The 25,949-nt window shown below is 38.5% G+C and overlaps 1 protein-coding gene across 1 annotated transcript; it reads left to right on the forward strand.

The window, feature by feature from the left end:
- The first annotated feature begins 318 nt into the window (after nucleotides 1-318).
- EXOC3 (exocyst complex component 3) lies at nucleotides 319-25,903 on the forward strand. The gene is made up of 13 exons (XM_066327738.1): nucleotides 319-435; nucleotides 3,177-3,361; nucleotides 7,147-7,366; nucleotides 9,135-9,816; nucleotides 14,238-14,355; nucleotides 16,752-16,877; nucleotides 18,398-18,498; nucleotides 19,001-19,111; nucleotides 19,840-19,990; nucleotides 20,775-20,897; nucleotides 23,248-23,409; nucleotides 24,557-24,684; nucleotides 25,129-25,903. The coding sequence occupies exons 2-13, from the start codon at nucleotides 3,218-3,220 to the stop codon at nucleotides 25,298-25,300; spliced, it is 2,238 nt and encodes a 745-aa protein (XP_066183835.1). The 5' UTR covers nucleotides 319-435; nucleotides 3,177-3,217; the 3' UTR covers nucleotides 25,301-25,903.
- The last annotated feature ends 46 nt before the right edge of the window (nucleotides 25,904-25,949 follow it).

Consider the following 25,949-nt stretch of genomic DNA (forward strand, 5'->3'; position numbering starts at 1 on the left):
CCCATTCCAACGCTAACAACCCATCCCGTGAAGAAATCAGCCCGCGTGTTTCCTTTTTTTCCTCCAGACGACACCCACTGCAGTGGGCGACCTCTCCAACCCAAAGCTTTAACACCTCACGGGAGCCGTGAAGTTTGTTCTATTATTTTTATTATTTTAACCGATTTCGGCGACACTGAACCGATTGTCGGCCCCAGCAGCACACAGTGCGCTTCTTAACAGAAAAACTGTCAAAAAAAAAAAAAAAAAAAAAAAAAGAAGAAGGAAGAGGAGCGGGAGGAGGCGGTGCCGGCGGCAGCGGGGTGCGCATGCGCGGCGGGGCGTGCGCCGGCGCAGCGGCGGCTGTCAGCGCTTCCCGAGCAGGGGCGGCCCCGGCCCCGGGACGTGGCCGCCGCGCCTCCCCTGGCCCCCCGCCCTGTCCCCGCCGCTGCCCCGGTGAGCGCCGCCGCGCCGGCCGCTGCCGGGCTGTCGCGGGCTGTAGGGACCCCGGTCTGGCAGTGGGAAGCGGAGGGGGTGGGGGCGGGATGGGCCGGGGCGATCCGGGGAGCCCCTCGGGATGGCGGCGCCGGAGGGGATGCTGAGGGCTCGTCCTGTCCCGGGGCCGCGGCGGAGGGCGAAGGAGCTCGGCGCGCCCGCGGGCGGGTCTCCGGCCTTTGCCCCGCAGGGACGGGCACCTGCGTCGGTGCGAATGAGCCGAGCTGAGCCGCCTCTGCCAGGGAGGAGCCGGGCGGGTCTGGGGCTGCCGGCGCCGCGGCCCCCGGGCTCTGTTCGGAGGGCTCGCCGCCTTCCTCCGGCCCAGGAGCTCCTCTGCAGAGGGGCAGGGGCCTCCTCCTGGGAGCCCGTCTGCCCCGCTGGCTCTGGAGAGGGGTGCGATTGCAGCTGCAGCCTTCCTGAGTCGGCTCGGGACGTAGTTTTGTTCACTTCTGCCTCTGTTTTGCTCTGAAGATGTGTGTAGTTTTGACTCAGCTTCTGTATGAAACTGGCATGGCTTCCTAAAGTTTGCTGCTCCTTTTGGGTGGTTCTACAAGAGCCTGTCTGCCTCGACGTGTTAGTTACAGTGTGCTGGCTTCTGATTCTGCTGACGAGGTCAGCTTGATGTGCCTGGGTGTGAGCTAAAGGTGTTGTAACTGCGGGATGTATTCAGAGGGCAGGAATTCAGGATAAAGCTCTCTGCTGCAGAATACCATTTCTGTAGTAAATTCATATTTTCAAGTGTAATTTTTTTTTTATTTTATTTTAGGTAGAGTCCTTATAGCTTGAAATGGATTGAGCCAAACAGAACTGGCATATTCATTCCAAAGCACAAGTGATGGAAATAGATCTCACATGTTTAGATGAAGAGTAAGAAATCAAACATAGTTTGAGTTAATCAGGCCAGTAGTAAAAAAAGTACAGGAGTTTACACTGTAGAAATAACCCTGTCATAAGTTCGTACTTGTGCATATAATTCTTGTGCATGTAATTCTGTAGGTACTAGACATATAGAACTTGAGACATAGTCTTGGGCTCTTAGAGACTAGCTCACGGGCAAAGCTTGCCTGGAATGTTTTTTAGCCATGATAAATTCTAAAATTACGAATTTTGCTAATGCTCTACAAAGTCTGGCTGGGACCTAGTAAACTTTCTTTGTAACAGTGTGTACAGTCTGTGTTTTGGGTTTGTGACAAAAAGTATGCTGCACTTACCATGGTATTTGGCTATGGCTGAAGGGGGCTTGGACAGGGTGAAGGCTTTCTCTTTTTCCTAATCTGCCCCCCACTTCCCTTGACTAGGCTGGGGATGGGCAGAGATTGAGAGAGCACACTGGGGACATCCCACCCAGACTGGCCAAAGGGAAATTCCCTAGTGTGTATTATACTTAGTAATAAAATATGGGGGGGTTGTTTCCAGCCAGAGACTGGCTAGAGCGTTAGTTTGTTTGTGAGGGGTGGTGAGCAGTTTTCTTTGCTTCGGTTGTTTCTTAGGGTTGTTGTGTTTTGTTTTGGTTTTTTTTGAGGGGGGGTGTTTCCTTCATTTATCAAATCTTCTTTCTCTTGCCCCATAAGTTTTTTTGCTTTTGCTCTTTCAGTGCTGTGCAGTTCTTTGGATCAGTTCTTTAGATCTGTTAAACAGTTTTTAAATGGTTCCTTAAACTGTTCTTTAGATCACTGTTCTGCTGAGATTAAGTGATGTGCTGGATTTATGAATGCAAGCTGCTCTGAAAATAGATATCTCATTTCAAGAAATAACATGGATATGAGAGAGTATAATCTCTACCTGTGGCGGCAGAACCCAAAATGTTCTGTTGGTTGCAAGACTAAAGACATAATATTTTGGAAATAATTTGGAAGCAATGAGGAGCTCCAGGTATGTTCCTCAGAGGTCTGTGGACACCATGGTATTGCACCTTTGGTGATGAGGTCGTCCCTATTTTCTATTAGTAGCTGATGAAGTTTGAGAGAACGCGTCTGCCTTGATGGACAGCAGATGTTACATTTTCCCCATACATGTTTGCCTGCACTAGAAGTTCTGCTGGAGACTGAGGTGAAATACTTGAATAATTTTCCCTGTACCCCTGATTGACTGGATTGATGCTGTGAGAAAACAAGGAAATCAAAAAATTATCCATCAGAAGCCTAAATGGAAGTGCTCTATCGTTAAGTATCTGAGTTTGGAGGTTCCACTCTTATGTTTCTCCCCAGTTTTGGTAGCAAATTTGACGTATTGCTGCAGGAGGACTGTGGTTCTCTAACTCCACCCAGTTGTAGTTTGAGATGAGATAGGACTTTTGCTTGAACTTTCTACAAGATTCCATTATGCTTGTCTTATTACCCTTTTAATAGGCCAGCCTACCCTTGGATTAAATAGAATCTCTTCTTTTAATGAAGATTTGTTGGTTTTGTGGTGGTGGGCTTTTTTGGTGGTGTTTTGTTTTTAATTCAAGCTTAGAGCAAGGTAAATGCAAAAGCAGCAATGAAAAACATTTCAAGGGAACTATGAGACTGAATTAAGTGCCTTTAAATGCAGTTCTTGTAGAATTCCAGTTGCTTCTCTTCAGAATATGGTTTAATGATGCTTCTATCAAGTTTCACTGCTTTTATTACCAGAGTTAATTCTCCAGTTGTTAACTTTGAAATGTCACATAGCCATTGAATGAAAAAGGGTGGGTTTTTAAAAAATGTTTTCTTTCTTTTCAGTCCTGTTAAGTAATGAAGGCATTCTGAGGTCCTGACCAACCATGGAGGAAACGGATAGGGAAGCAGTTGCAACAGCTGTTCAGAGAGTTGCGGGAATGCTGCAGCGTCCTGATCAGCTGGACAAAGTGGAACAGTATCGCAGAAGGGAAGCTCGTAAGAAGGCTTCAGTAGAAGCTCGACTCAAGGTACAAAGTTGGATGAACAACCTGGGTGTCTGTGGTGTAGCATGAGTGTACTTTATTTATTTTTTCCTTTTTTTTTTTTTTAATCTACATTTCAGCCAGGAACTTCAGTCTTTTGCTTTGTATCCAAACCGGAAAATTTGTGTCCTGAAAGTAATGCAAACTAATGTTGTACATCTTACTCATGTTTTATTCAAGCACTTCAAGTATTCTTAGGTCCTGTACCTTCTGCAGTTTATTCATGGACAGCTACCCTCCTGTGCAGCCTGTCAGCCAACAATCCTTTGTCTTAGTGATTGAATACTGAACTCGTAACAAAAAATTGATGATTGCTTCTGAAAAAGGATCAGTCAGTTACCCCTCTGACTTTTACATGGGTTTAGAAAAGATAGGTAAAATACATCACATTCTAGTGTCTTGTGGAAGTGACCCCATGATTTTGCTCCTTCTTCATGTGTGTATATGTGAGTGGATGCACATTCACACACCGGGACTTAGCCTGAAATAGGAGTGTGGTCGCCCTGTGTTTACTGTCTGTATGTTAGTGATTTCTGTGTTTTCTTCCTTCACTGGTATTTGCCAGCAGTCATTTTAGACCACTATATCAGGCAGGTGGAGTAGAGTCTTAGAAAGGTGTTTTGGGAAACATTTTCTTGGGTCCAAATGGTATAGTATACACTGTATCTAATCTTATATTCCGCTTAGTTTATCTTATAGCTCTTTAATGGCTTCTCCTTTGTGGGAGTCTGTATGAAGTAGAAGAAAACCAATTTTCTTTGACTGTGAAAAATTTTGATATTTATATATAGCAAATTACATGTTGATTTTTGTAGCATAGAAACAGAAATTCTTCTGATGACTTGGACTGAGCTTTTCAGATTTGAGTCAGGAAGCATATAGAGTTTATTAATAATGGATCAGCTGCTTAGTTACTGTGATCTATTTATAATATATGAGCACAGTCATTTGCCTGGCTGCTTCTATAGACAGTCGTGACTAAACTTTGTAAGTCTCATAAATGCCTAAATCCACTTTATAGCTACTTTCCCTGTTGTTTGCCTTAAGCTAGTTCTGTCATCTGTAGTTGGTTGGAAATACCTGTTCCAGAATGAAGTTCAGTACCCCTTAATCCACTCGAGATGTGTTGCTGAAAAAGGTGCTGGTTAGTGATGCAATGGATAGCATCACTATTTTCCCATGAGAATGACTCTAATGGATGGGAGCACAGAGAGGATGTAAGAAATACTCTTGCTGTGGATTTAAACTTTATCTCTGTATGGTGTGGAAGGTGGGGAGACAGACTTCAGGATCATCAGCCAGAGAATTGCTGACTTGATTGGCTTGGCTGAATTGATTACTGCTACTGAGTGAATGAACACATGGGAAATATTTCAGTGCAAACATGTTATGGGTGCCTCTTTCTGACTGGATAAGCTGCCATCTTTGTCATCATTTTCTTCAGGTGAATCTAAATATCCTCGGCAAATCCTCTCCCGTGTATTTGGTTATGTCCATTTTTTATATCCCTCACTGCATTTCTTCCAGTGTAATATAAATTCTTAGAGGAAAAACTGCTTTGAAATATATCAAATTAATCTATTTTGTGTATGAGACTGGTGGCACTCAGTGAAACAGTATTTTTGGGGTTCAGTAGCAGAACTCTGAACGAATATGTGGAATAACACCAGGTAGCATTGTAGACTGGTGCTTTTGGGTTCTGTAGATCAGAATGGAGAAAAGCTGCTTGAAATCTCTTCCAGAGCCTGTAAAATTATCACAATCATTGGGAGCTGTTTTTATTTGTGCTCTTACTCATCAAACTTCTCTGTGAAGAAGCACTGTATAATAAATACACATATCCTAGGGAAGTTTCTAGGTTGTGGGTGTTCTAGAATATAAACATGCATGAATCCTCTCCCATTCGATTCTTCGGTGCTGTGAGTCGTGGATTTGAGCCATAGTGAGACCAGGAAGCCAGGATTCTGGTGTTGTGTTAAAACCTGTCACTTGGAAAAGACATGAAAAGAGAAGTTTTGATCTCTTTTTCCAGGATGGCTTAGTTTTCTTCTCATTTCTTTAATACAGTGATGATCAGTCCAGTTGAAGATGGATATGCATTCTAGGAAGCAAAGTCTGCAATGCTAGGCTAGGACGTGCTTTGTTCCCTGCCCCATCAGCCCATCCCCTGGCCCCAGCTGACTATTTGAAGACAAACTGAACATGGATGGATGTCTGTTTTTAGAGTTTTCCTTCTGCATTGTGTTGGAGACTGGGATCCCTGACCGTTTCAGTTCAACATTATCAAGTTTCTGCAAAAGATGAATAGGGAAAAATTTGAATATGTAATACTTGGAAGATCTGCCTCAGAAGAAATTATCAAAGCAGAAGTATTGAACATGTAATGATCATGTGATTTTTAAAATACTTTATGGTCAGCTGCAGAAGACTGTGTTTGAGTATCCTAATTATCTCAGTTCCTGTAGAGGAAAAATGTGTTAATGCAGCAGTTCTATAGATAGAAACAGTATAGAAATGCCTTACTACTGCTTAATTGTGCTGAGTCTGCCAGGGAAATACATTTTTATCAATAAAATCAGCATGTCATAATTTGAAAGTACATAAATAATCTTAGTTTAAAAATCAGTGCTTTTTGGGACTTTCCCAGTACATTTGAAACACAGTAAATGTTGTTTGCAGTTACCAGGATTTCCTCTTTGGCTTCTAGTATCCGACAAAAAGTTCCACAATTGTCCAAGTTTTTGGGCCCTAAAAGTCTGGCAAAGAACGTGTTTTGAGCTTAGCAAAATGATTAGTGCCTCATTTTCTTTACTGGTTGCCTGAAGTCCCCGAGTTATGCAGCTGAGTTTTCATGATCACTTGCTTGTCTTTTGAAGCCTGTTATTTCTAGTTGCATTTTCCACTCGTCCGATTTCCCCTTCATCACATCTTTTTGAAACTATGTATCTAAAAAATGTGCTGTGGATGTGGTCTAATTTCTTTCACTCAGGTATGCACTGATAATGCATTTTCTGTAAGGTGTCTGGATACCTGAATGATATTCAGGCCTAACAGCCTCTTTGGAGAATCGTTATTTCTAGTGTCACTTGTCACAAGACATCCATATCAAGAACCTGCCTTTATGCCAAAATAATCTAGTAGTTGCATTGTTGGTCTGGTCTTTGGTGTTTCACAGTACAAAAATAGTATTCGCTTTGGGGGTTTGTTGTTTGTTTTGACTGAATTGGTTTAGAGGTTTTCTTTGCCTTTGGGAGCTTTTGGGGTTTTATTAAAAACATTTCGGAATTAAATTTGGGCTTTTTTAGAACATTTTCTTTTGCAAGTAAAAATTTGTAATTGCTTTAGTAAAATGCTTTGAGAATCTGTACATACCAAACATTCTGATGAAACATCAACTTTCTTTGATATCTCCCTTTGAAATTAATTTATGAAGGAAATGCAAAGAAGTCTCATTCCTTTGATCCTGGTTTAATATAGATTTATAAAGTTTACAATCCATCTCCCTCAGCTCCTATGTTTGTGGGTGGACTAATTGTATCGAGATCCTTCAAAACTAGATAAAGCCTCAGAACTTCAAAAAAATTACATATGGGCACACACAACATTGTGCACAGGCAAGCTTCCACACTTCTAGTAAATTATAATATTTGCTTTTTTTTTTCTGTTGGAAATGTTAGCTACTGAAGTGAAAATTAGATCTCGAGAAATGTTGAAAATATGAAACTTATGAAGGTTAATGTGGGTTCTTTCTTGGTCTTTTTGTGTTTAAGGCAGCAATACAGTCACAGTTAGATGGAGTACGAACAGGTTTAAGCCAACTGCACAATGCACTGAACGATGTGAAGGACATTCAGCAGTCCTTGATAGACGTCAATAAGGACTGGAGACAGAGCATCAACACTATAGAAAACCTCAAGGATGTTAAGGATGCAGTAGTGCAACACAGCCAACTGGCAGCTGCTGTAGAAAATCTCAAGAATATATTTTCAGGTAATCTGCTGTTCCTTATAAAAACCATCAAATACTGAACAAACTTTAATGTGGTGGTAACAGCTGTAACGTTGTCAAGTAATGTTGAGAGCTTTAAACCTCATTGGGAATAGAGGATTAAGGAAGAATGACCTACACATCACATACAGGGAAGTAGGTGGTAGCCACTTAATATAGATGAAGACTAAATTGTGCTGTAGGAATTTGCAGTCTGACAATTCACACAACTCACAAAAAAGTTTCTTGCAAGAAATCAGTAGCTAGGATAACATGTTCAGTATAAAAGACTGAAATATGGAAGCAACAGATACAGAAAGAATATTTGTAAAGTTCTGGTGTGTTTCCAGAATATTTGTGAAGTTCTGGTGTGTTGCCACCTGAGCTGGACGCCTACAGTTGGGTACAAATAGTATGAAAAGATATTAGGAGGCAAAAACATTTTGTACCACTGCACATCTGTGAGGGTTTGCAAAATGAAATAAGACTAATGTAATAAAGTGGATACTGTAAAGATAAAGAAAATATGATTACCTGTGTCATTTTGTGTAGCTGTGGTGGAATGCACACTGCATTCCATCTTGAATCATGGTGAATTCCTTGCCAGGACTTGTCCACTTAAAAATAATTTCAAGTATCCTACCCCTGTAACAGGGACTAAACCTATCAAACTAATTTGATTTTATTTAAACAGTATATTCTCTCCTTTTATTTTCTGATACTAATACACAAAGTGTATCTATAAAGCAAAATTTCCTCCCAGCCATACTAGGTTGATTAGCTTACTCTTTGTGTGTACTGTGTGTACCTAACCTCTACAGTATCAGATACAATGTGCAACTTAAAGAAAAGAGAAGCAATTTAAAACAAAGATCAGCAAAACTGTGTATGTTCCAAAGTGGAGTTGTTTTGGGGGTGTTGTTTCATTTTACACAGATGAATGCAACTGAGACAATAAACCTTTTGAGGCTTTCTGAGAGGTTTTTAGTATGATACATCTCCCCCTGGAACTGTTAAACAGTATAGTTGTTTTGCTCAGAGATGATCAAATGTTTTAGAAACAAAGTGGTTTTTATCATGATTGAAAAGACATTTACACACAATCATTAGAACTCTTTGTGGGCTGCCAGCTTTACCACTAGCTGCCTTTTTTACAGTGACAAATTTTTCTGATGAGATTTTTCAGTTCTTACCCCACAGGATCCTAATCTTTTTCTGTAGGATTCCTCAAATACTGAAAAATAATAAAGACAGAAAATCTTCTAAATATTTTAGCAGCATAGGTAATTATCCCTATCCTTCATTGGTGCCTTAAGGAGGCAAAAACTGTTCAAGAAGGAGATAAAATTTGGCGTCTGTTGTGTTTATGCAGCCTCAGATTCAATGAAGTGAGTGACTTTTAGTCAGGCAAGTTAAAAGCCTTTTATAATGTGTAAGAAGGCCAGCACTGCAGTTTGTTTCATAGTAGGCCTTCCAGGATTTGTTTACTTATTTTTGGCATCAGGAGGGAGAGAGAAAATTGTGCTGGCACTATCATCTTTGTTTGGCCACTGGTCAAAATGGAGCATTAGAGTTAATAATGTATAAAGACACATAACATTTACTAACAATTTTTGAATACTTCAAAATAATTTCCTTTAAAATATTTTAAAATCATTCCTACAGCCATTCTCCAGCTTCTTTCCTGGTACTTTTATTGTCTTGTAATAATTGTTTGTATTTTGATAGCGGTGTTGTACTCTGTGATTTTCCTTCTTTGCCTGCCTTTCAGTTCCTGAGATAGTCAGGGAGACCCACGACCTGATTGAGAGGGGGGAACTTCTGCAGGCTCACCGGAAACTGATGGATTTGGAGTGTTCTCGTGATAACCTGATGTATGAACAGTACCGCATGGACAGCAAAAACACACATGACATGAACCTCATCCACACATATTTTGGGGATATGCAGAAACTGTCTGAGGAGCTGGCAAAGCAGCTTTGGATGGTGGTTCAGAGGTCTCTTGTTACGGTCCGACGAGATCCAACCTTGCTCGTCTCTGTTGTGAGGATAATTGAGAGGGAGGAGAAAATTGACAGGCGCATGTTAGACAGGAAAAAACAGACTGGGTTCATACCTCCTGGCAGACCAAAGAAGTGGAAAGAAAAGATGTTCAATATTTTGGAGAGAACTGTGAGCACACGGATTGAAGGCACTCAGGCAGACACCAGAGAATCTGACAAAATGTGGCTTGTGCGGCACCTCGAAATCATCCGTAAATACGTCCTTGACGACCTGCTCGTGGCTAAGACCCTGCTGGATCAGTGCTTCCCTCCACATTATGACATTTTCAACAGGTTGCTAAACATGTACCATCAAGCTTTGGCCACCCGAATGCAAGAGCTTGCTGCAGAGGACCTGGAAGCAAATGAGATCGTTAGCCTTCTGACTTGGGTTTTGAATACATACACGAGGTAAGGCCTCCTTATCTTTTCTCTTAGCAATCAGTGAGAGGAGATATGCAAAGCACAGTTTGTGTTAATAATTTGCATGTGTATTAACATAAAAAAAAGATAGAAGAGGGAAAATACTAAAATAGCAAGTTCTTTACTATTCATTACACATTCTGCTTCCTGGAAATTGCTCCTTAAAACTTGTTTGTATTTTATAACATATAATTTTGAGTTGCCTAGAATTTTAATGCAGTTGAAGTCCTGCATGAAGCTACAGTCATCTTGTATTTGTGTACCAGTTTGGTGAAGTATTGGGATGGAGACTGAGAGCTGGTGTGTGAAACAAAATGTTTGTTGTGGCCACAACCCCGGAAGATCTGTATGATTATTAACTTTCTATTGTTCTCTTCTACAGGGGTAGGGACTACTTCAATTGCCACATTACTGTTAAATGGAAAGAATGTGGTGACTTCCTTTAGGTTTTCTTTCAAAACTGTGTGATAATTTGTTTATTTAGTAGAAGTTCTGCTTACGAGTTGTTTTCCATGATACTCTTATGCTTATTTGTTTTGACTTGTCTGATTTGTTGGGATAACTTAAGCACTGTGGAGGGTTTGTTGCTTTTTTTTTTCCATCTTCCATGTAGAAACAGCTCAAATGGCAACTGTTTAGTTTTTGCTGGCATGTTGTTACTAGAGCAACTGATTTGTTTGGGAAAAAGTACTGCTAGCCTTTCTGTGGCTCTTGACTGTAATCCTGTTCTGAATAGCTGGCACTGACCCAGGTTCTGTGCTGTGTGTACTTTTGCTGTATTCAATTGTTCAATATCACTAGTGCAACAGGTTTAGACACTTGGTGGATTTAGAGTATAGTACTATAAAGCACAAATGTAGGAGACAGTACTCTTCTGGAGAGTTCTCATAACCAGCTTTAAGGTTTGTGTTCAGCACTCTGTGCTTTACTCTACACTGCAAAATCCTCCTGGTTTTTCTTCCCTGCAAGGAAGAATCAGGAGCACCCACTTGTGCATACTTAGATACCTGTGCAGAGTGTAAGAGAGATGCAGCCATTAATAAGCAGCTGAGTTAATTGGCCTTTTCTTCTTTTGAAGGCCAGAGGAATAACTCTACAGGAATCAGAGATATGAGTCTTTCTCATGCATGAGCTTGGCAGAAATGCGGCTCCCAGTCTCTTCATTTGTGTTCTGAGGCTTATGTTCCAGTAAGGCAATTCTTGGTCTTAAAATTGCCCTTCTACCTTTCTTCCAGAAAGCAGAGTAGATTTTTAATGAGTTAGACAATTCAGAGCTAAAGCTCTTAATCTGTGTATTCCATCACTGGAAGGGCAAAGGGAGGGAGCAAAGCCAATGTTATGTCTGTTTACAAAGCAAACAAATCTTGCTAAAGCAAGTCATGAGGCTGGTAGCACCTGGTGGCTGAGTTTTGGGAAGAAAGGGAAGCAGTGAGAGGATTAGGTGCAGTACAGGGTGTCTGAGAATGTTCTTCTCCCTGTGTATCTGCATAACAAGTGGGAGAGAAATTAAAGGAAGTACCTTCAAGGGAAAAAATTAAGTCTTTGACTTTCTCTCCTCTCTAAAAAAAAAAAAAAGCCCAAGAGGGCAGTACAGGAATTGTATTCTTGTATATTACAATAAAAGGTTATAAATAGGATGATAATTACTGGAACAGGTTGCCCAGAGAAGTTGTGGATGCCCCATCCCTGGAAGTGTTCAGTGCTGGCTTGGATAGGGTCCTGAGCAGCCTGGTCTAGGGGGTGGCATCCCTGCCCATGGCAGGCACGTTGGAACTGGATGGGCTTTAAGGTCCAATCCAAACAATTTTCTGTGATTCTGTGAGAATTCACCATTGTGTTGGTAGTGCACAGTGGGAGAAGAAATCGGCTCAGGTTTCTGAGTGGGAGAGTAAAGTTCTCAACAGGGATATTTGCAGAGCTTATGAAATCACAGTTGCTGGACATCTTTTAACAATCTCATAAACAATTCTTCATAGGTGTAAGTTTATAATAAATTAGGAAGGGGAGTGAACTCTCTGGCATCATGAGAACTGTGAGGGAAAATACAAATTAGTGTTGTATTTGCATATTGCAGCTGCACTTCATAACCAACTGAGAGAATACTGACTGAAAAGAGGCACTGAGGTTTTATTCCATATGATGAATTGTTAAGGTCATGCACAACGTTTTTTCATTATTTGCAACACAGGAGTTACAAAAGAATCATGAGAGTTTCTTCTTCAGAGTGTGTCTGCATGGAAACTGTTTTTAGAAGTTTGCTCAAAAATGAAGTGATTTTACATGTGGAATAAGAGCCTTTAATATTTGAGTGGGAGCTTTACTGTGCTAGGTGGGTTTCTCTTTCATGTTGAAGTCAATGAGGGTTTTGGAAACATACTGTTACTAAATCTGTGTTGGATTGGGACCACGACTCTAATCTGTGTTTGAGGAAAATTATAAGCCTTGTAAGATCCCGATGCTCATATTCATAGCGTCATTTTATGAGATACTGATCAAGTGTTGACAAAACTGCTAGGAGTACGTCAGGATTGCTACAGATGGCGTCAACAATGTTCACTTTAAGGAACAGAAGGAATACTACTATACATATAGCTGGATGCTGTCTCTGGAGCCAGTATCTCTTTTCACCAGATAGAGGACTGGTGGCAGAATAGAAGCTTTCTACAGTGCTTCTTTCCAAATAATACAATTATGTTTGAAATTTCGGCTTTATAATAAACTTCTTGTTGAAGGTAAATAACTTCCCAACAGTTAGAAGTTTTGTGCCTCTTGAAAGAGGGTTGTCTGTAGCTTCTTTTCCCTTAGGCATTTTTGTTGTGACAATCAGGAAAGAGAGATTGTGTATAGGAAGAATTTTTGTGTTGTGGGCCAGAGGTAGAAGCTTTTGGTCTTTGTTTTGGGGGTTCAGGTGATGTGCTGTGAGAAAAGGTTAATGTCTCTGTAGCCTTGTGAACAGGGATATTGATGTATATTGAGGCTAGAAGTATTTTCTAACATAGCACAGTGCCATAAACAGCTTCTCATATTTCTTCTAAATCAACCTAAAGCAGATCCTGCTATTACATGTGCTCTTTCTGTAAACAGCAACCAAATGGAATTCAGTTTTCTGAATAGATTGAACCACTTAAAATAATTTCAATCTCTTTTCTTACAAGCCAGGAAGATGCTATTAGTGTAGGACGTTCAGTCACAGTAGCTCTTATGGTTACAAATACAAGAATTTTGGTATTTTATGATGGTAGCTGTAGTGGGGTTTTTTCAGTGCTTTGAGAATTATTTTTTCCAGGAAGTAGAAGCAACACTGTGCTGACTCCCTACATGTGCCCAGAGAACAATTTCACTTTGCAGAACTGTACAAACTGGACACCTGTTTAGGAATTTAAGTTCCCATTTGTTCTTATAGTAGCTTCTTCTAAATACAGAATTTGTGGTTTCCTTCTGAAAAACAAACTATAAATGGAATGTGAAACAATTTATGTTATTAGGATTGAATATATTGCCATCAGCTGTTAATAAAGCACTCTCTGAAGAGTGTGGGTATGACTTATTGATTTTTTTGATCATGAAATATTAACAGTTCTTGCTACATTGTGCTTTGGAATTGCTTTGAGGATTTTTTTGATTGCACAGTATGATCTTGTAAAGATGCAAAATATCAATGTAAAGTATTAATTTTATATAATCCTTGTCAAAATATTTTGCTCCAGTTTTCTTCAAATCCTATAAAATCAAGACTTTTCCTTTGCAAACAATTGCTCTTATACAGTACCCATGAACTGCACTTTTGATTTGTCTTCAGAGATGATTCTTCCTTTTAGATTAGCTGTGTTATTTACCAAGACAGGAAGCATAAGGAGCTTTTCTATTAATACATTTTAATTTTTACATGGATGTGATGAAAGTACAAAAACAGGAGCTCTTTTGAGGATCAGAGGACAGTAATTCATACTTGTAACTGATCTTTACTCTTCTAAAATTCAAAATGTATAAATTGTCTGTCATGACCTCTGAAATTTAAAAGATATATGAAAATGTCCCCTGCAAAGAGCCCACAGGCTCAGCCAGTTGGCTTTTATTTCATTTCAAGTAATCATTAATTCTTGCACATAAAAGTGAGGAATGCATGGAAAGGTTGCATATTTAAATGTCTATAATATTTTTATTATATCTTGGGCTGTGGCTTTTACAATCTGTTCTTTCATTCATATTGTTTTATTTCTTGTAAATGCATTTATTGTTGCACTTGCTGTGAAAAACTTTTTGATATGTGTAAGTATTGAAAAACTGCCCTTTACAATGAACATACAAAAGAAGTTGCATAGTTTTTTAATTTTTAACTTTTTATCTCATTTTTCTTTATTAATCTGCAATGCTTTATTCTATTCCTTTTTTTTTTTTTTTTAATTCAGTGTAGAGATGATGGGAAATTCAGAACTGTCTCCTGAAGTGGATGTAAATTCTCTGGATGCTCTGCTTTCACAAAATGTGGTAGACCAGCTTCTCAGCAAGTATATGTCAACACTCACTGTGAGTAATGACAGTGCAAAGGCACATTCAGATGAGTTTATAGCTGCATTAGTACCTCAATGCTGGTCCTGCATCAGAGAAAACTGTGACAAATGTGAATCCAACACCATCACTTTTATAAAAATTTTCATATCCTATGCGTAAGTTTCTTTATCAAGTCATAATCAGATGATTTTTATACATAAATCATGGCATTTCAAGGAAGTTATGCTTTACAGACTATTAATAATAATAATTTATTAGAAAGGAATTCCAGTCTTCATATGCCTTAAGTCCATAGTGCTAGTATGTTAACACTTCAAAAGGCACTGTAGGCAGTTTGGTCTCCATAGTGACCACATCAACATCTGATACAGATGTGATCTTCTCAAGGTAATCAGGATGTTCATGTTTGCCAGTTTGATTCTTTAAACAGCCTTTTTCCTTTCATGCCTGTTAACTGCATGAGCATAATTTCCTTTTGTGGATGCCATTTCAAGTGTATCTTAAATATAAAGGCACTGCTTCTTTGTTATCCTAAGAGTCACTAGAAACTGATCAGCTTCATGGCAAAGCAAGCATTATGTGAGTGTCAGATCCACTAATTGCCTCCAAGAGTGGATATTTGGGTAGTTGTAAGTTTGGACTTGCTGTTTTTAAATTGGTCAATGAATTCCTACTCCTCCTGACTTTAGGAACTCTGCCAAGCAGAGGTGGGAAATTTTTGCTCTTCTTTGGATGTGTCAGCTACTAAAACATGTCCAGCAACAGCAACTACTTGGACTTTATACTCACCACAGTAATATGAACCAATCTTGTAATGAGTCAAGGAAGTTGTCAGTAGAGACTCTGCTTCCCATTAGCTTTATTAGGACTTTCATGCAAGTTTATTTTTCTGCACTTACCTTTAGGACAAAAAGATTTGTTTTCTCAAGCTACTTTTGCCTTGACTCAGGAAATTCCTTTTTAATTAATTTTGTCCTCTTAGCATGAAAAAATGCACCTATATTGGTTTTTTAGAATTTTTCCTTAATGACTGGAACATACTATGTATGGAACGTTGCTTTGTTTTAATTTGTAGAATATAAGTAAAACAAAGTTGCTACTCTGTTAAACAGAGTGGCTTTCTTTTTGCTGGTTTTAATTTTTGGCTGTATCTTTCTTTTAAGGCAGACAATACTGAAACTACCTATTTGTTTCACTTCTACTTTATTTCCTTTGATGTTTAAAAGTGGTTTTAAACACAGTGTAACTAGTTCTGTATGGCTAAGTACAAGTAATTTGGACTATCAACTTAAATACTGATGTTTACATCAACAAAAATGTAATAGGTTTTAACAGATTTCTAGCATGTTATTTTTCCAATCACCTCAGCTTGAAAAAAAGTCTGTAAATGCTGATCTTAAGGTTAAAAAAAAAGTCCCCTGGACTGCTGGCTTAAAAGATTAAGTCATACAAGTCATATCTCATTAGAGCAATTCCATGCTTATGAGGAAGAAAGGTAGTGCATTGTTTTACACAATTGAAGAGGATTCTCTATGGACTTTTATGACCTTTCTGTTTGTGCCTACGGGTAATGTGTAATTTTGAGTGGTAGGGCACAGTAATACACCTGTAATGTGTTGGAAAGAGGTACGAACATTTATATTACTACAGGTTTTAAGCAAGCATAAACAAAGCAGAAAAGAGGCAGAAATCATCAACCCAAGCAAGACAGAAATCAAAGAATCCAATTATATATTTAGCAAACATGCTGGTCATTACTTGTGTGAATAGTTCTGTGGTACGTGTCATGCAGAAAACTGGCTTAATCTCCTTCTAAAGCCAGTTGTTCTTGATGTCTGTGTGCTGTACAATGTGCTGGGCAGATGGGAGGAGAGCCAGCCATTGTATACATCGCTGTGTTCCGCAGCACTTGTGTTCCAAAAGTACTGCCCATTTAATCTGATCCTGGGGTTTTGTCCCTGGCAATAATGACCGTCAGTTTCCTAAAACCTAGATGTAAAGGGAAGTACAGGCATATATGTGCTCTTTTTCCTACATTATTACCCTGCTTTTTTCAGCTGTGGAATAATTCAGTTTGAAACCTAAAGCCTGAGCCTTAATGAGTTCTTCCAAAATTAGTAAATGTGTTGATCCTGTCAAACTGACCTGCCCTTTGTGTTAGTAGCACTCCTCTTCCAAAATGTGCCTGCGCTTCAAACTACACTACTTGTGTTCCAGTACTAACCTTTGTCAATGCAAATTTTAATTTGTCTGTTACCTCTATCCTGTTGGAATGGCAAGAGTGGTCAGCATTATGTATTACTATGGCATTCTTCATTATGGAAATTACTGCTATTCTAGATATTGTAGCAGAGTGTTTTGTTGTGTTAAATTAAATCTTTTCTTTCTGTTGGTTGCTTTATTTAATGAAGTCTAACATCATTGGCTGGCTGCGAAAAGCACTGGAGACAGACAAAAAAGACTGGATAAAAGAAACTGAACCAGAAGCAGATCAAGATGGGTACTATCAGACTACACTCCCAGCTATTGTTTTTCAGGTATAAGATAACCTGTCTATTCTAGAAATCTATAGAAGCAGTACATGGATTTGGAGGCATGGAGGGGAAGTCAAACTTTTTAGAACACTATTGTTTTTGTCTTTGGAAGTATAGAGAGTTTTTTCCCTGTAGAGCTGTTAGGTGGAGGGGTTGTTTCTTTGAAGGTTTTTGTTTACCTTCTTTACTTCAATGCTTAAAGGCATAGTTCTTCTTTATGTGTAGATCAGAAGCATATTTTCCCCAGCCTGTTTAGTTGATATTTGTATTTAGTGAGCTGCTTTTACTTAGGTCTCTTGATACAAAGCTATAGTATAAGCAAAACATGACTTATTAGAATAGTTTTTGTTAATACAGTGCTGAGTTAGGCTGTTAATAAGGTTCTGAGGTATGCATGAGTTAGGCATGCATTTGTTACTATAAATTATTCATTATATAGAAACACCTTAATACTAGAATAAAAAGTTCCATTGAAGGTTGAAACCGTTGCTCTTTTAAATACTACTTCAGTTAACATGAATACCTGTCCAAATAAAAACCAGGAAAGATAAGGCTGTTTCCCCTAAAAAACCGCAAAAACGCCCCAACTTGCACCACCCTGTTATTGGTAGTAGAAAGTTTTGAAAGTGATCTTTATCAACCAGTAAAATGTCAGCTTATTATGCTCACTTTCTAATTTTTCTTTACAAATATTGTGTTAGGTACCTTCAGTGAAAGATAGGTTATCTCTTCTTCCTGCATTTGTTTCTCACTTTGTTTTTTTTTCCAGGGTATCCTGGGATTTTTGCTAATTCTTTCACATTTGTACTTGTGCCAAGGTTTACTTCATCTAATCATTTTCAGAAAGTGTGTGATGTCAAAGAAACTGGTGGCTGATTATTTGCTCTAGTGACGTCCTGAGAAGGACTGCAGTGCTGAGATGCATGTTGCAATGACATTTTCAAAATCATCTTAGCATAGAAGCAGCTCATGTTTCCACCTGGCTTTGTATTCTTCCTTTCTAGGTTCCCTCCTCTCAAACACAGTTGCCTGTAAGTCACCTAGATCTTGTACCCGCTTATATTTCTAAAGTTTAGAGGCTCCTTTATTTCACTTGTGTGAGCTCACTATTTCATATATGGAAGAAGTGAAGGAATTGAGTTGTAGAGTTATTACTAACTGCAGGAGCTGACCCTAGAACTTTGATACATTGTAAAGCCAAAGCACTAATGAATTAAAGAGATTAAGTATTGTTTTGCTGAAGAAAAAATGCAGCTGTTTTCACTATCAAGAGAACACTGCAGCATGCATTCATGGTTGCCAGGAATATATTAATTACACTTGTGAAAATAGTGGCTTTTGGTTTAGTCAGTGGGCTTGTGTGAAAAAAAAACAAAAAAAAAACAAACCCAAACAACAAAGCCAACAAAAGCATATGTAGAGCTGGTGTTAGCAAGAGTCTTCAAGATTCCAATATTGGAGTCCTGTCTTTGTTTTACCACTGGCCTCTCTTTATAATCAAACATTTTTTTTTTTTGTCTTAGATGTTTGAGCAGAATCTTCAGGTGGCTGCTCAGATAAATGAAGATTTGAAAACAAAGGTACTCATTCTATGTCTTCAGCAAATGAATTCATTTCTAACCAGGTAACATAATGTTTAAAATGCAAATGCTTTATCTGACCTCAGTCTCTCTTTGTTCCTGTAGTTCCAATTTTGGGGTTTTTTTTTTTGTTTAGATGTTTCTTTATTGATTTGTCTTTCTCCTATCACATTCATGCCAACCAAACTTTTCTTCCCCTTCCTTTTTGTCCTTTTTTTCCTTCCCCAATTTCACTGCAGAAGTTCCTCTGTGCTGGTGAGTGGCACTTTCAGCTCCTGTGTGCAAAAGGCTCTTAATTTTTTTGAGTCAGTTCAGCTTTCTTTTATATCTCAAATTTTCTAACTTTTCCTCTAAAGGAAGTGTGAAAACACCTCCTTGGCTGAATTTTGCCCAGAACAGAAGGACTAAATATCTCATGAGCAACACTCTCTCTTTATAAAATACTTCTAAATACCTGACAGACCCTTACAGAACATTTGGTCCTCTGGGTGTATTTGAGTTCTTAGATTTGTGTCTGCTTAATGCCATTCCTTGTATGCGTTACAGGTACAAAGATGAAGCACAACTGTATAAAGAAGATCATCTTAAAAATCGTCAGTATCCTCAATGCTATGTTCAGTACATGATTGCAGTCATCAACAACTGTCAAACCTTCAAGTAAGTCTGCATGTTCTTGCAGTATTGTGAGAAAAATAGCTATTGGTATTTCAGTTGTAAAACTGTCTCTTCCCAGAACCTAAGGGTTTCAGTTAAGATAGTTTAGCTGACTGAAAAAAGGCAACAAGTTTAAAGATAGCACTGTTTTAAGAGTCAGGTATTGTGATTGCTTTTGCCTTTGGCAAGCCAAGCCATTGCTCCTCACTGGTGAAAAACCACTTCTTATTCCAAGAATTTCATTGCCAAAGGAAAATTTATCTCCAGCTTCCAGCATTTGAAAATGTCATTTCAGTTAGTTTTTCTGGATCTGGCCATCTTCTCTTACATTGGATCTCTCACAAATCACCTTCAAGCAATGTGATCAAGGTGAACTGAACTGGAGAAAAGTAAAGGCAGTCCTTCTGTGAAGAGTATCAGAATGTGGCTCATGATTCAGTGATGAACAGTACAACTTCCTGTTCATCCTTAACTGCTGCCATTTGCAGGTCTGCACATCATCAGCAATTTGCTACCAACACACCAGCAGTCTACACTGACCACTCTAAAATCATGCTGGAGACTAAATTATGGCTTACAAAGCAAGCAGCAGGCAGTGTTTCCCCTTGCAAAAATAACTGTCTGCTGTGGCTTCTTCTGTGTTTGTACTCCAAAAATTTAATAGTAGTGCAATTGTGTACCAGAGGGTGATGAAAAGCCTTTTTTTTTTTTTTTTTTTTTTTTTGTCACAGAGAATCTATCATCAGTCTGAAAAGAAAATACTTGAAAAGTGACATGGAAGACACGTTGTCAATCAGTCATGCAAACATGGATGCAACTTTAGATGTCATTGCTAAAGAAGGCTGCTCTAGCCTGCTAGATGAAGTCTTCATGGATTTAGAGGTTAGAACTTTTTTCATGAAAAAACCCAGAAGTATTATTTAGAAAGAAAAAAATAATTCAGAATGAAGTCATTGTGGAGCCTTTTGATTGCTAAATATATAAAATATGTGGGTTTTATATATGGGCTAACAAAGTATCAGTACAATGTGTATTGTTCTGTATTAATGTTCTGTATTAATGTTCTGCATTAATCTCCTCAGAAGTATTGTTCTTCACTGGTATAGTTTGTATGTCGGAGACTGAAAGTTTGCTTAATTAGGTTTCATGGGATAACTTAAGGCAGGCGCTTTATATATAATTAATATTTTCTAGGAGATATACTTAGTCTTACACTGTTGAGTTGTAAGAATTATTTGGGAAACTGCTGCTGATATAAAGTTGTCATTGCAGGTACAGTTACCTGTAATTAATATATTTAATTGATTCTAACAGTGGGCCCTTTCTGTCTAGTAGATTTCCATGTTTAGGAATTCTAGCTTCTTGTGTAGAATCCCTCAGGGAAAACAATCACTACTATAAAGAAATTGGGAGTATGGGGAGGGAAACAGAGCAATTAGAGAAACAGCAGGAAATGGTGAAGAGAGATGCTCTGGGACTTGTTAGATTTGTAATAAAAATTTGAACTAGTATAAATACCTTGAGTGGCTCTCATGAGGAAGGATGTTGGAGAAGCATAGTTGAGAAATTGGCAACACTTAAAATTGTCTCCCATTTTTTAGTAACTGCACTGATCTGATGAAACTGTCAAAATCCTGATCTGATCTCTTGTTTGTCACCTTCTCAGCCACATCTGAATGAGCTGATGACGAAGAAGTGGCTGATGGGGTCTAATGCAGTGGGGACTATCTGTGTCACTGTAGAGGATTATTTCAATGACTTTGCAAAAATTAAAAAGCCTTACAAAAAGGTAGGTGCAAAATATTCAGTGATACTTTGCTAATGTACTCTGAGCATCATGTTGATTTAAAATTTCTGACCACCACATGGAATTCAGAACTGAAATGCAGAAATTGGAATTGATCCATTAATGGAAAGGAAAAAATGTTCACCAGTTCATACTGCAGAAGTCTGAATCTACTTTTTTTTTTTTTTTTTTTTTTTTTTTTTTTTCCCCACAGGCATATAATATTGTCAAAGACAGATTTAAGTTGCAGTATTTAGTCCAGGGAACTTCTTGGCATGTTACAAGATATTTTTACCCATTTGTACTTTCCTACCTCTGCTCAGAAGTTTGTAGTCAGATAAAATTAGCTCTTCCGAAACTAGTTTTGCTGGTCTGTAATTACTTTTTTTTAATAAATGCACATCAAGAAATTCCTAGTTTTAATATATACGATGAAGTATAGTGAATTGGGTGCCATAAGGTTAAGAAATGCATAGTTGTGTTTGGAGTGCTCCTATAATAGTAAATGTGCTAGGTTAAGGGGTTCTTTCTCTCTGGAAAGATATTTGGATATCTTAGTCAAAGGATATCTGGATTTCTCTATTGATAGAAACAAATACAATAATGTGGAAGATTAAAGGCAGGTTCATGTAATAAGACAGCACTAAGGAACCTAACACTTAGGAACCTAATAGAAAAAGAAAAAAAGCGAGCAAAATCATTTACTGAGGTCTTTGAAGAAGCTTTTAGAAGGGCTTAAAAGATAGTTTCCAAATCATACACTTATTCTGTCTTACCTTGATTCTCAAAGTGATAAAGGCAACTGCTCAGAATTTTTCTGATGACCTTTTAGCCTTCAGTATTCGCAGATCCTAGAGGCCTTCTTATGTAAGTATATGTATTTTCAGTCCAGAAAAAGTGCACAAAATAAGTTAGGTCAGTCCCAGAATTATTCTATATCCATGGAACAGCTTTCTTTTCAGGATTTAGTTTGTTACTGTGAGGTACGAGTGCTTGGCATGAGTTTTGAGGTGTTAATACCAATCTCTGCAATCACAAATGTTTCATCATGTAGCATTTATTGCCACCTTGTGGGGAAGAAGCTTACAAGCAAAGTCTTTGGCATTCAACATACCTGCCTTTCCACTGTCTCCCAGCACAAAAAAAATCTCCCATAAAAGATGCCGTATGTTCTAGCACAGGCTGGACCACACTTTTGTTTCCGTGATTTGTGATGGGATTTTTTCAGGTTTTAAAATAGTCTTGGATAACCCTGTTTTGAAAGTATAGTTTTTAAAAGCCAAATGAACAAAGCACCTCCAAGAAGACTGTAGCCCAGTGGGAAGGACACAATTTTGAAATAGAAAATCTGGATCTAAAGGCATTCTGCTGTGCTGTTTTCCTTGTGTCTAAATTGAATGCTGTACCATAGCACTGTTGGCTCCTGTGGAGTGTTCTCAGCTGTAGTAGAGCTGTTCCTCAGTTCCCTTCCAGCAGGATGGGCCATACATGTCAGCCCTCCACAGTCTGTTCTGTGCAGTTCATTTTCCTTTGTGTAATTGGCTTGAATTGCACCAACACAAGAGAAGCCGTCCCTGAGCAATCACCTAATTCTGGTATTTCTGCAGACTCTTGAGAGCAGAACTTGAAATTGTATTTTCTGTGTTCTGAGTGGGAGTTGTGACTGCCAGTACTTTGCAATCTGTTGTTTTCTCCCTTTTTGATTTTCCCCCCCTTTTCTCTCTTTCCTGAAACCTTTTATTCAAATTTTGACGGAAGAACATGTTTCAAGAACAACTTGAAACTAAAGTTGGATCATTGGTAAAACATGATAAAAAGTTTGTGACTGTCTGTTATGTCAGCTTTTCCTTAATCATAAGTAACTTTGCCACTATGCTTAAGGGGAAGAAAAAGCACCTGAGAGCTTGTGGGATTTAAGGACTCTGCTTACATTCCTGTTGAAAAATAAGCATGTCAAGGTTTGGGGGTTTTAGTTTTTAACCTCAGCATTATTGTACCAGAACCAGATTCTTCATCCAGGTACCAGTAGGTATTTCCCATTTCGAGAGAAGTGCAGAACAGCAAATCAGTCAAGGAAGATCTGAGAAAGTGATTGTTCTTTGGTGCTCCTCAAAAAAGTCAGTCATGTTATTAAAGATGTCTTGGGTTTGTTGCTTCTTGTGATTGGCTCATTGTTAGGGAAGGAGAAATTTTAATTTCTGTTAGCACTGTGAAAATCTAAAACCACTGAATCTGTATTAGCAAAAATTGTATACTGGTGTTTAGGTGTAAATACAGGGTTCAAAGCCCAAAAATAGTGGCTACATCTGTAGGTATCACTGGCATAACCCACCACCTTTTCCATTTCTTTCAGACAATGACTCTTGAGGCCCATCGGCGAGTGGTTGTGGAGTACATCAGAGCAATCATGCTGAAACGTATATCTTTCAAGAATGCAGAAGAGAGAAAAGAGGGTGCAGAAAGAATGATCAAAGAAGCAGAACAGTTCAGATTTTTGTTTAAGAAGCTTGCAGCTGTAAGTATTTGCTTTGTGTAAAGCTGTTAAGCTGGTAATTTAAAATAACCACATGTTTATTGCTCGGGGAAATGGGTAGAGTTAAATCTCTGTGTCTCCAAAATGTTGAGTGACTTGGGAATATCAAAAATGCCAGCTGAGGGCACAGACAGAGATTCTGAACACACAGCCCAGCTGCTAAAATTTCTGAGCACCAGTTTCCACTGCTTTGTGTTTATACAGCTCTCTGCAGCTGAATATTTGAATGGCCTCAGAGAGATAGGTAACCTGAATTCATAGTGGTAAGTGAAAGAAAAAAGCAATTTTAAAAAATTTAAAAATCTGGATTTTCCTGGCCAGAAGAAAGGCTGTTTTGGCATCAAATAGATGTTATTACTTATTAGTTAAGGAGCATGCAGTGTGTTCATTTGGATCAATAAGACAAGTATGCTGACTCCAGTTAAAGTCCAGGAGAAATAAAAAAGGCAAAAAAAGGTATTTGAAAACCAATGTACAAGACAGGCCTAAAAGTTGTAGCTGCATAAGGAACAAGGATCTCCAAGAAAGCTCCTAGGACCAACAGATGACAAAAGAATGCACAGAAAGATAAAGCCTGAAAAACTGGGGTAGCTGATGGAAGAGGCTGTGGAATAAAGAAAACGAACAATACCTGCTTGGCAAAACCAGATGACCTTGAATTAAGGATACTAAAATAGTCCAGAGTTTAAATAGTTACAGTTCAATCAATCAGTTGCTAAAAGCTGCTTTGGTGGCCAGATGACTTGAAGGAATCTAAGAGAGGGCCAGTTTTGGAGAAATGTTGCAGAAGAGATCTGGCTTTCATGTCAGTTATTCCTAATATTTATGCTCATAATTACCCAAATTTGAAGACTAGAATGTATCACCATATGAACAAATACAGCATATTATTTGTAGGACACTACTTCCTTCACTGATACTCTCTAAGTAGGTCTCTGAATGAAGAACAGGGAGAGAAAAGGATTATGGTGACGATCCAAAAATATTTTGGTTTTTTTAATGTCTGAAAATTCAGCTTTTTGGAAAATTCAAGGGCATTGTGAGACAAAATATAAAGGATTATTTGTAGATTTGAGGGGTATTGCTATTGTTTTGGGACATTTTTAATATTTTTTGTTAACTTTTGCAGGGCTCTGGAGAGGACACTGAAGGACTCTGTGACATCATTGAAGCCATTGCAGAGGTTATCAAGCTGACTGATCCTTCACTGCTCTATTTGGAAGTTTCAACTTTAGTCAGTAAATACCCAGATATCAGGTAATTCTCTTTGCCCTCAGATTTGATATACATAGATGACATAATAATTTCCTTGGATTTTGGGCAAATTTTGAAAGGTAAAACAGTGTGAAAATATTTTCATATTTTAGAATGTAACCACTTTATTGTGGAAAATGATGCTAATGTACAATTATCATTAGTATGTGACCTGGACTACGAGTTACAATTACTTAAATATGGCAGAAGAATATACTTCAGTTCTGTGTGTTGGAAGGATAAAATAGGTTTTAGAGTCCTAAAAGCAGCCAAAACAGTGCTTTATATTGAGCAGGAAAAACCAGTTCTGAGTGAGTAGAGATCTGATTAAGAATAAAAAGTACCTGCTGAAACTGAGTGAAAGGATTGCCAAATCAGTGCTGTTTTTGACAAACCCTTTCTTGTGCAAAGACACCTAATGCCAGTTTTACCCTTTTCCTTTGGCAGGGATGACCACATTGCAGCTCTGCTGACAGTGAGGGGCGATGCCAGCAGAGATATGAAGCAGACTATCATTGAAACTTTGGATCAAGGTCCAAGCCAACCGAATCCAAACTATGTGCCAATTTTTAAAGAAATTACAGTTCCTACTCTCACTGTGCCAAAACTTCTTAAGTAATTGACAGCTCTATGTTTTTGTGTCATTACTGCTCTGGGATCAACAGGTTTGAAATATTTGTGGGCAAATTTGGCAATGCTGTTTTGAGTGAAGTTCAATAGACATTGATTCTTGCTAGGCATATTTCTTTCTAAAGACATGGACGTGAGGAAATGCAAGATTTCTGAAAGAAGGATTAAAGGTCATGTTTGAAGAAAGAAGCTTTTAATGGCATGGAGGTTTTTTTACTGGCTGTCACAGCTGGTTTTGCTGTCAGCAAATACATTTTTCTTGTGGAATATGTTTGCACAGTGCACTGCAATGCTATATAAAGATATTTATACCAAAACCTGCAGAGCTGTATTAGTGCTGGATATACTAACATACATCACTTACAATACCTAAGCAGACTCCTTTAGAACTGTTTTTATATGGCACTGCACTCAGTGTTAATGTCAATCCACTTTCACATTATATTTTGTGTATGTACTTACTTTGGTGTAAAATAGTTTATTGCAGAAAACTTAATTATGAAATCAGTTTCCTGACTTAAAGGACTGAATGAAATTGCTGCAGTGCAATTTGATTATGGGTTGAATAAATAAATAAAGACATAAGGTACAATTTTTTTTCACTGATTCACTAAAAACAGCATATAAAGCACACCAGT

Source organism: Sylvia atricapilla, chromosome 1 (assembly GCF_009819655.1).
Source record: "Sylvia atricapilla isolate bSylAtr1 chromosome 1, bSylAtr1.pri, whole genome shotgun sequence".
Taxonomy (NCBI): domain Eukaryota; kingdom Metazoa; phylum Chordata; class Aves; order Passeriformes; family Sylviidae; genus Sylvia; species Sylvia atricapilla.